The sequence below is a fragment of the Amblyomma maculatum genome, chromosome 11 (assembly GCF_055883805.1).
Source record: "Amblyomma maculatum isolate TAMU_Amacu chromosome 11, ASM5588380v1, whole genome shotgun sequence".
NCBI lineage: Eukaryota > Metazoa > Arthropoda > Arachnida > Ixodida > Ixodidae > Amblyomma > Amblyomma maculatum.
In genome coordinates this window covers 23,026,612-23,038,056 of record NC_139354.1, presented here as the reverse complement: position 1 = coordinate 23,038,056, position 11,445 = coordinate 23,026,612, and the positions used below count along the sequence as shown (strand labels likewise).

Below are 11,445 nucleotides of genomic sequence, written 5' to 3'. Positions count from 1 at the left end.
CGAATCCAGTACAGACGCAGACTGCAAACATGAAGTGCAATGAACATATATTATGGATTAATGTGCGACCCTCAGAGCTTACGGTGGGCATATGATGGGTGGATTTTCTACTTTGCCCATTGAACGAGCTTACTCAAAAATATAAGTACCACTGTGGCTTTCGCACACGTTGGACTTTCACTTCGAAGTGGAGCGCTCGACTTGACACGAGAACGCTACGTTAGCAAATCCCCCCGCATAAAGTATAGAGGAGGTCAGCTACAATAGACTAGCATGACCACGTCCGGTCTCAATGGGAGCACGGGCCCCCCCTCCAAAACCGGTCGTGGCATGGCCTAGGTCTAGGGTGTCTCGATGGCCGGCGCTGGCCTTTGAGGCACCCTACCCAGGTCTCTCAAACTTTGCCCTCAACCACTCTCAACCAACTGCCCGCCTATTCAAATGCCGTCGTCTTGAGAAGGCATTAATTTGCACGTCACACTACCGCACGAGGCAAATCGCAATGACGTAAGCAGTGTTTCTGCCATTTTCTTGTTTGGCTTTGCAAAATTCAACCAGAAGAAAGTAGGATTTGACCTCGTGATCCCTGTGCTTGATTTAAAAAAAAAACGAAAGTTGATATGCAAATTAAATCTTCTAGCACTTCGTAGAGGTTATCGTGTCGATAGGTTAGCTGCATTATGAACGTATACAAGGTGCCTTGCAGGCAATGAGTTGATGTAAATGCCGTCTTCGTTTCGGGTCGGACCCCACACAGACAAAACCACCCGATCAATAAAAAAGTAGAAGTATTGTGCAAGCTCCCCAATTAAACTCCTGTAGTGCTTCCTAGTGACATTCTCGCCTAGTAATTCTACCAGCAGATAGAATGCATATTTTTTATATAAGAAGGTATTTCATGCTAGTATTTTGCGTTAAAATGAACATTTGTTCTACACGTGCGGCCACCACAACATTTTCCACGTCAACTGCAGATTGAGTTCGACTATCAGCGAGGCGGCCGAAGTCGATATCGCCCTAATGTTTTCATACTGGTAACATTTTGTTTGGCAGTGCGCTTTGCTTAATTAGTTGTAAGCATGTCAAAGAGATAATGCCCTGATATTAAGGCTAATGAGCCGATGGCGCCCCAATGTTCATTCTCTCTACATTACTGATAATATCTATTTGTAGCCATTGTCGAACACCTGTTGGGAGCCGGCCTTTATACTGAGGTCGCAATGCCAGCCCCGCGAACCAGAAGATGATTAATTTAGAAGATAACATGGCTCTGATAAGTATCATGATCGCTACTATTAACGTGAATGTCAAACTTACTGATTACATTCTCGTAATATTTTATGGTTATAGGTTTATTAAAAGCACCAAAAAAGTTTTATGAAATGCATTAAACATTAAGTAACGCAGAAATCTGGGCGTGTTGGTGAACGTTCATGATGTAAAAAATAGCGCGAAGAACACACGAACAGGACGCATTAAACATTGGTCATATTTTCTATCAGATCCATATTATTTTACTTGGTCGACAGAACTTGATCCCGATGGTCGATCGAACTTGATCCCAATATTTGGCATTCCCTTTCCATGTTGCTGATAGGCCCTACTGCCTGATCCCCGCACCCTCATTCTCAAAATCAATGAGGCGGCGTGGAGGCCCATTCATGTACTTGGTTGTGTTTCCAGGAAGTAGGTCAAGCCCAAGCGGTGGCAGACGCGCTACATAGAAAAATGTGAAAAATGGGTTACAACAATTCAAATTTTTACAAAATTATCGCAGAGGAGCATCGGTTTTGTGAGAAAAAATTGCAGGGGGACAATTAAGCTCCGACTTTAAGGGTATGAGTCGAAAGCCTAAGCCCGCTTTAACCAATCCCCATAAACGTTCCTGCATGGCCTAGGATTCGCGCCACTGAATCAGCACATTCCAACCTTCCACATTCCACATTCCAACCTCAAATGAGTAACCGGATTTGGCCTCTCCTCCCAACATTCTGATATTATGCGATCTCTTTCCGTCAGACAAACCATCGGAGAATCACGCTGGGCCACGTCACCTGCCAGTTACTACTTGCCAGTGTCATATGTGTGATTTGTCACTCGGACGCCAACGTCGAATTTTAAGGCGAAAACTTTTATAGGCTCATAGTTGTGCGCAGAAAGTGTCCGCCAGCGGAGGGTATCACATTGACACTGTCGAAGAATGTTCTGATTTATAGTACTGTACGAAGTAGAGCATGAAAACGTGTGTCTACGCAAAATTTCGTTAATTCGTTATTTATTAGAGCCACAAATGTCAATTAGACGTCGAAATAGCCATGGACGTCGATGAAGTGTGAAGGCGTCAAAACAACCACGGACGTCTAAATTGTGCAAAACAATGTAAGGAAATGCGAAAACGTTGCAAAGTTTTGACGTCAGGTCTTGTCATTGCGTTACAATATCGAAAACAGTCAGTCTAGAGTAAAAGAGAAAAAAGAAATAAGTCAAAAAGAGTGTGAAAAAAGAAGCAAGTGAGTGCAGAGAGGCGCAGGAAAAGCTTTCGCCTTACTGTACTTAAGTGAGATCTAAGTGCCTCATAGGGTCACGAGAAAAAGTTAACCGATATTTTAAATAGCTTGAACGCAGAACACACTCAATGCTATGAATGCTTCAATGCAATGAAGTTTTCTTTGAAAAAGGAAACACTTCTCGAACCTACGCGAAGCCACGAATATTTCCACTTGTTTGTAATGGGACCTTTGACGCTACCACGTACACACCACGACTGTGCCTCGACGCTCGTTGGTATTATACTTGGCCATGCACTGATTGGTCGTCGGGATCTGTGACGTTACGAGACCACGTGACATGACAGAGCTGGCAGGCGCTGCAAAACACGGCACAGTTTTTTGAGATGGCATGATTAATTATAGGAATCTGCACTTCCAGTGCACTTTTATCCTGAGTTAGGCACGTTCTTAAAATTTGATTGAAACGTTGCTTTATATATATGTCGGGTGGTCTCCTGTATAATACAGTAACGAATGACTTAATACTAGTATGCATGTGTTGGATAATAGAGAGAGAAATTAAAAGATGACTGATTGACAAGTATCCAATGTGCATCCATGCGCACGAGGATGCGCAGGGGAGGGTGGCTAACTGGAGCTAGCAGCGCTCGAGCCGGGACATTTTCCCCCAGCTGCACGTACACTTGCTCTATTCTTATATCTGTGAAGTCCATGTGGAGCCCCGTACGTGCATTCTATTCCCAACCACCATATGAAAAATCAACTGCAATTAAGGGCAAGCCGTTCTGGGAGCTGAAAATGCGAGGCGCCAGATTAGTGGCGCACGCGCGAGAAGGTGTGGCCTCAAAAGCAGTAGGTCGCGAGGCGTTTTTCTCATTGCGAAGTGCTAAAGGTTATGTATAGTTGACTCTACAGAACGAGATTGTGAAAAACTGGCTCTTTTATGACCATTTCTGTCCTTATGGGGTTCTCAATGCTGATATCACTGTTCTTATTTATAGAGTCCAGCTACTTCGTGCCCTTTAATAACGTTTCAGAGTACTTTGATGCGGAAACATCGCTAGCCTGTTACGCGAAAATCCGTCGGGCGCCGCTGTCAACATTCGATGGTACCCATAACGATTGCAATAGCTGTCATCTATAGCCGCCAAAATGGCGAGTGGGACGACGGAACAGACACTGCTGAGGCATAGCCCATCCTGCCTGCATCTTCTGGCGCTCTATTCACTACATCCCTAAATGACCTCAATTGTAACTCCAGATTTCCCGCCTGCTGTATTAAAATTGTTTGGTTCTGGTTTTATGGTATTTAACATCCCAAAGCGGCTCAAGCTATAAGAGACGCCTCAGTGGAAGGCTGCAGAAATTTCTACACCCTGGGGCTCTTTAAAGTGCACTGACATCACACATCACACGGATGCCTTGCTTTTCGCCTTCATAGAAAAAGCGGCCGCCGTATATCAAAATTGTGACGCAAACGTTCTTTGCACAACGCTCCGCGTGATGTAATGACATTTAGCTTCCCATTTAGCATATACCTGATAGTCAAATTGGAGGTTAGTTTTTTCAATTGAGATTAGAACAGACGACATATCTATCTCCATTTGTGTGCTTTGATCACTTTATCAGGCCATGTGAACTAGAGCAGTGGGCCCGATCAGAGGAGGAAGATGATGCCATCAGAGTAGCAGAAAGAGTACACAGGGCATCACACCACCGGCGAAATGGTGGCGCACGCCGCAGGAAAACGTGGGCGGGAGAATGGGGGGGAGGTGGAGGGAGAGGATCACGACAGAACATTGTGTGAACGAGCTTTTGCGTCCGCCCACATAGGCAATCCTAAGTGCATCTGCTAAATTTGTTTAGTATCATCTACGAATACGACAGGCATTTCGCGTCTTTGTCACGCTTGCCAGCTTTCCATGACAAAACTCTACAAACTATTCCCACAATGGTTTTCATAACTTTGTGCAAAGCGTCAAAACTGATGTAAATCAATATGCTGAAACCTACAAGTAAGCATCCTTAGAATTTTGCAAATACATTTTATCTCATGAGTGCACACTAAGCTACAAGTTGCGGAAAGAGTCAATGTTACTACAGCCGACAAAATGTGCGTGCGCAACAATCTAGATAGCGTGGTTATTGTCTGCGGATCCTTCATGTTACGAACACGTCTTATCAGTGACGTCGAGAATGCCAAATTCAGCTGAATCAGAGAAATCGCTACTAGGTGTAGCACACTCTCCGATTAAGTTATGAACTGGTTCGCTTTAGACGCAAATGTGCATGTGTGCGCATGCGTCTGGTGTGCGACAAAGGGTTGTACTTGAGCCATTGCTTTTCTTTACTTAATGATCTGCCTTCTGGTATGGCTTGTAATGTGCGACAACTTGCGGACGACACCGCAGTCTATCGACCTATCACTAACAACAACAATCCTGAAGGATTACAAACTTACATAAATTGCATTGAATATTGGTGCAGGAAAGTGTTCATGTATCTAAACACAAATAAAATTTCACTAATTACATTTCACCGTAGAAAGTCCTCTCCTTTGCCCAAATGCTGCATGTATGACTGAAATTTCATCGCTAATAAATAATTTTGTATCACCGTTTGCATTTGCATAATTGGTCTACACATGCTTCTAACATTGTACTAAAAGCGCCAATCGCTTGCTTGAGGTTTCTTCCTTTTGCCGTAACCTGTGACTAGGACTTCCGTCAGTAAAAGTGCTACCTATTTCCGTCACAAATTCGAATACGGATACCCAGTAGGGGACTCTCATCAGTCATATCTTTCCCACTCTTCAATTCACCCAGAATTGACAGCAGTGTTCACTCATTCCGACTATTCATTTCATTGGAGTGTCACTAACCTGAAGCCAAAACTAAATCTTACTTTCCTCGATTCTCGTTGTAAAATAAGCATACTATGCTTCTTCATTAAATTTGGATACTCACCACTTGAAAACTGCAATACCTTTACACTGCATTTCCGCCTTAATTACAGTAAAGCACTCTATCCGCAATCTGTATATACCACTGAGTCTCTAAATGCTTTATTCGTACAGACCGTAAAGAAGCGGAATTGCCTTCCCACCGAAGACGTTGATCGCACTCAACCAGCATATTCGCCCTGCTGCGATGACGCAGTGTGGTTAGGGCGCTCTACTGCTTTACTCAAGGATGCGGGATTGAATCCCAGCCGCGGCGGCCGCTTTTTAAAGGAGGGGAAAATCAAGACAGCCATGTGCTGTGCGATGTCAGTGCACATTAAAAGAACTCCAGCGCCGTCTATTATAGCCTGTATCGCTTTAGGACGTTAAACCTCATAAGCCAGACCTAAACCAATCACCCAGCACACTTCGAGTCAATCAGAGAAATACTCATGGAAGAAATGTGACAGCCTGAACCTCACGTAATCAAATAAGAGAATTTGAGTTAGTATATACAAAATAAATATTAAATATTATGGGGGACCATTAAGCTTCGCCTTTAAAGGTATTCCGCGACCCCGTAGGCTACCAGCCCACATTTAAAGCCCCGCTTTAACCAAGCCACATGAACGTGCTTGCGTGGTCAAATTGAAAAGAGCTGCCAAAGCAGGCAGCTGATTTTATACGAATGGGCGAACGGGTTACCGAAGACACAAGATCCTTGCAGCTCAGCTTCTAGCCTCGGCGCCTCAGAAAATACGCAAAAAGGATGCGTGTCGTGCGTCCGTGCAATATATCGGATCAATGTCATGGCTTATTTGAAGCGTAAGGTTCACCACTTCCCCTCGGGCTAAGGTCAGCGCGGGCTAGCCACTGACATTTAAGGAGCCAGGGCACAAGTTGTGGCTATAAGAAAAAAAAAAATCCTTCATCTGGAATTCCACCACTATTCATCCGATTCCCAGCAAAGCGCGCAAACCATTCCTCCACGCCGGACTCGCGGGAAGATTGTAATTATCCTTCTCTGGCGTAAGAATTTATAGTAGCGATGACAACTACGATGCAGTTGGTGATAATGATGATAGTATACCGATGATGACGGCGGTGCATTTTGTTGATAAATATGATGATAGCAATAATGACAATGACGACGCAGTTAATGAAAACAGCCCTGTAAAGAGGTTTTCACAATTTCTGCTCTTAAGCAGACTTAAGCGCATTCCACTCTTTCGCTTCGCCTAACTGTATACGCTTAACAGGATTACACCTAGGCCATTTTTTCGAGAACAGCGTCGAACAGAGTTCAAGGAAGCGCTGCAAACATCTGCAATTAAGTGGTGAGAAGACGGAGAGTAAGACCTTCAAGTTGTGGCGTTTCCCGGACGCTGTAAACGAGCTTTATTTGATCTTCGTGCGTTGCTCGGACGCCAGCTCGTGTCTGCACTATGAGCTGCGGCCGAGGGAAATGGTGTTGGTGTGCATTTTATTGCTGTGACGCTGTTGTTTTGGAAAAGCGTGAATGATTTCGTGGAATGCACGTGAGGCTCGCCAGTGAAACAAACCAATTAACAAACAAATAAAACACATCATGGGTGCCGCATGCCGTTAGTTCTTACAGCTTTAACGAAATTGTTTCATTGGCTCTAATAACGTCCTTTCCGAATGGTGCCGAAAAGTATCCCCAGAATGCTACGGGGAATGTACAAAACAGCATTTGTTTTTTTTTTTTGGCGCTAAGTGAGACTGGAAAGAGCGATGACCACCATCCGCCGTATGTCAGCTTAGCTCTGCTCCGAACATGTCGCGCCCCTTGGTATTACTGACTGTTTATCTGGTTTACATTGAACCTTTTGGTCAGTTTAACTAATGGCTTGGCCCTATCTTTAGTAAGCCAGGTTAAATTATATTACTGGCACTCATAAACGCTTGCGGGTCCTCTAGTTAGATGTGACAGCGCAGATGTACTTTTCAATGTAATTTTAGCTGAATGTCGCGTTATGTAGCGGTAAACGTCTTTGGAGCTTTTGTAGAAATATTCCACCACTCAATAAAAAGTGACATCCTAGGGAAAAAACTCAGTAGAGAACAGCCTCGTTGATTTCCGCCGGAATATATATCTGAATTGTATCATTGCACGCGTAATTTTGGCTGCAACCGAATAAGTAATATCCCTGAAAATAGGGTAAAGATTCGTCATAGTTTTGCATGCTATTATTCTTTTCATTTTTGCGATTTGTAGCGCGCACACTGCCTACTGTAACAAGAGAGCGGTGCCCAAATTATCTACTAATAATACCTTGAGTACAGAGCATATAGGAATACAGCTGCTTCCTTTGCAGATGAGCGAAAAAAATGATCCCTCAAAACGAAGAAGCATCTGCAATAACTATCGCTTTAGGAATTGTACTACTTGCTCACTGTAATAAATTTTGAAATGTGTTTCAGGATAGATTCATTAATTGCCACATAAATTCATATAGATTCATGAATTGCCACATAAATTTATAGATAGATTCATTATTTGCCACATAAATTCATATAAATTCTATATTTACCACATAAATTCCTATGTAGTCCCTAGAAAACAAACGTGGTTAAAGAAGGCAAACACAAATGCCGATCTTATACAACTTCGAAGAATATAGGCCGTCATGAAGTTGTTACTGACAAGGACAAAATGTGTCAACTTCAGATCTGTGCCCAAAATGTGAGTGCAAGGCGATTAAAATGTGATGAAACGCTCCTGGTTCGCCCTGCTACTACCACTTGCCGCATGCTGTTCGGCGCTCAAATGCAACGGGGCAATTTCTATACTAAGGCATTTCTACTTCACTCTAAGATGCAATCGTTTTGGCAGGAAGCAAGCACAGAAAGTATCAACTGCGACAAACAAAATGTACCACATTGAGGTTTCTAATCCAGGAAGAGTTACTTAGTTTTTATAGAAAGCAGGAATACTTATTCCAAGCTAAAATACTTTGGGAAGTACTAGAAAAAAGAAATACTCGGAAGCAGCGCACCTTCTTAAGACAAACACGCGTGTACAAACATACATACAAACAATCAGAACCGAGCACAGAAAGTTTTCCGCTTCGGTTCTTACGGTGCAGCGTCCCAGCTAAGCTCTTCCTTTTGTTAAAATTCCACCGCAGAGGCACGCCGGGCCCACTGGGTGGGCTGTACTAATTCTTGTTGCAAAATCATGGCTGCAAGAAAAAAGAAGCCGGCTAAAGCTCTCCAAGCGAATAGGGCAGTAATTTCGGCTGGACTAGTTTGGTGCAGCGTTTAGGAACGTAGCCACGCTGAGCGATAGAAGGCAGCTGTTCGCGGCGAATGATTGAATTTCTGCGTTTGTCGAGAACCTATGAATGTGCGCTGAGCGCATATAGGTGATATGCCAATGTAAAAATAATTTTTGAATTCAATAATGTTTTTATTTGACTATTATTCTTCTCGATCGAGCAGTTGGCGCGAAACGTTTGTAACTCATTGGATTCTTCTAGCGCTTTTATTGAGCAGTTTAAATGGTGACTGAACATGAATGCCGAGTATTCACAGAACCAGACATGACACAAATCTAAGTATATATGTCTCTCCAAAAAAGAAAATATATAAATATTATCTGTAATGGGCAGTCCCAGTGTGCCTAATAGCACTGTATCTCTCGCGGAAGCCAAAAGCGAGCTGTGGACCTTACATATGTGAAGTAATTTTTTTAAAGGAAATAATTTTTTTTCTGCTTTGAATGCGGCTTAGCGCATCATCTTGCTCACTTAACCTGTCCTGCGTATTAAAAGCCACAAAGCTTTATTGACGTGACAACCACATCACATTCACCGGCTCCATTGTGGCGGTATGCAATAAATTCGTGAAGTATTCAAATAGAGCGACTTGTGTGCAATACAACGCAAAGAAAAAACAATAAATGCCTTAGAAAAACAGGCAGTAAAAAGCGGCTAATCTGTGACTGTGTTGAGCGGTTCTCCATTTTTTCAAATCCTCAATACTCTGAAGAGCGGAGTCCACATCTGCAGCGCTGCACGCAAGTAGTTAGTCTTTAAAAAGAGACTTGAGAACCAACCGCAGCTACATCCTCGAATCAGCCATCCAGACAGCACTGCCGTTGTTCTCCACCATAGTGGTGCCCAACGTGGGGAGTGCGCGCAAATTTGGGTTTCACTTTTCCGCTTGTTAGCGACAGAATAGAGCGGCGAATGGAGAGCCTTCCCTAGCGTATACGTCACGATGACGTAAGGAGAGCGTGAGAAAGCCGTACGGAGTATAAAAAAGGCCGGCAGCAGCGCAGGGGTATCACATCTCGCTGGGACTACTGCTCTCAACAGCTTCGCCATGAAGAATCTGGTATGTATGTTGTAGCATTCTCAAACAAAGCGTCAGTGACTCGTACTAATGTACATTTTATCAGGAATGGGCATAGACATATGCAACTGTGTACACGCTCTCAACGGAGAGTGCTAGGTCTCTTTAGGTGTACGCATAGTTGACTTTTGCGGCTATATTAGTGGTAAAATTATTCTCACACTTCCTACAGTCCCTCGACATAGTGTACGGTCCATGCCAAGAAGATACATGTGCTAATCTGTGCACTAGCTGCAGTAGGAACACTCCTTACCGATATCTTTTGACTCTTTAGCATCGCTATTGCTGACTCCTCCGTACAGAGTCATCCAAGCAAAAAGTATGTTAAGCAATTCGAACATTCATAAATCCTCACCTTAACGAAGAAAATGCAACATGTGCTCATTTGAGAAATCTTAGACTTAGAATGAAAACATGCCATGCCTATAGCGAAGCAATTAAATTCAGATGCACAAAAGAACTGCGTGAGTCTAACGTCCGCCAGTGCGTGCGTGGACGTCTCTTTTCTGTGGCAAAGTCGAGCAGTACATTGCATTATGACACCATCAGCCTCTCGTCGCACTCTACTGCTCCCTTTCCTTTCCTTTTCCCAGTGTTGTGTAGCAAGTAAGCGTTCATTGGCTCGGGCAGGCCTCTCATTCTTTCTCCTGATTAAACTAATTTCTGTTTACTTGTACACGTGTACATTCCTTAAGTACAGTAACACTTGCTAATACATGAAAACGCACCAGATTGGACCATAATGCTGTTTGGTCTTCTTGAAACATTCGTGCGCGGATACAGACGCTTAGGAAAGGTCTTACGCTCAGTTTAACATCTCGATGCAGAGTGTTTCCAAATTTTATGGGACTCTCCTGTTTTGAGAACAAAATGTCTGACACACTTCCTTTTTTCGGTATTACAAGTACAAACGTACAGGTGTTACCCTTGAGTAGTGAAGGCTCCTATGAGAATACAACTCCTCCCCCAATTCCATTTTACAGAACGTCATACTCATCGGTTTCGCACTGGTAGCCTGTGCCACGGCCGGTGGCCTGGGAGGCTACGGAGGTGGCCTTGGTTACGGTGGTGGCCTGGGCGTTGGCGGCGGAGTTGGAGTCGGCAGTAGCGTCACCCTACTGCGTGGGGGTCCAGGCTTCTCCAGGGCAGTAGCTGGACCGGTGTTCGTTGTCAGGACGATCCACCATGTGGACCAGGTACACGGAGGAGGTGCCATCGTGGCCCACAGCGGGCTTGGTGGCTACGGAGGCGGACTCGGTTTCGGCGGAGGACTCGGATACGGGGGTGGACTGGGAGGTGGCCTGAAGTATGGTGGTGTGGGTATCAAGGGTTAGAAGTGTGCAAATTTTAGACACGCTGAAAGACGTATTGCCATATTGAATCCCAATGCACCTTGACTGCTGACATCACCTCTGCAAAACGACAAGCTGGGAATCGGACATTGTGAAATGTGCGCCAGAGTTCGATTTATGCCATCTCTTCAGTTTGAATAAAGATGTTCTTCGTACATCTTATATTGCAAACGCTAGGCGGGAAAGTATCAGCTACAAAGTATTCCTGTTTGGAAATGCAACTTTAATTGAGAAGAATGAATACTGTGTTATGTACGAAGCA

The 11,445-nt window shown here is 44.0% G+C and overlaps 1 protein-coding gene across 1 annotated transcript; it reads left to right on the top strand.

Moving 5' to 3' along the window:
- Nucleotides 1-8,102: 8,102 nt before the first annotated feature.
- Nucleotides 8,103-11,165, top strand: LOC146173128 (uncharacterized). The gene is made up of 3 exons (XM_084585142.1): nucleotides 8,103-8,158; nucleotides 9,538-9,608; nucleotides 10,783-11,165. The coding sequence occupies exons 1-3, from the start codon at nucleotides 8,103-8,105 to the stop codon at nucleotides 11,163-11,165; spliced, it is 510 nt and encodes a 169-aa protein (XP_084441268.1).
- The last annotated feature ends 280 nt before the right edge of the window (nucleotides 11,166-11,445 follow it).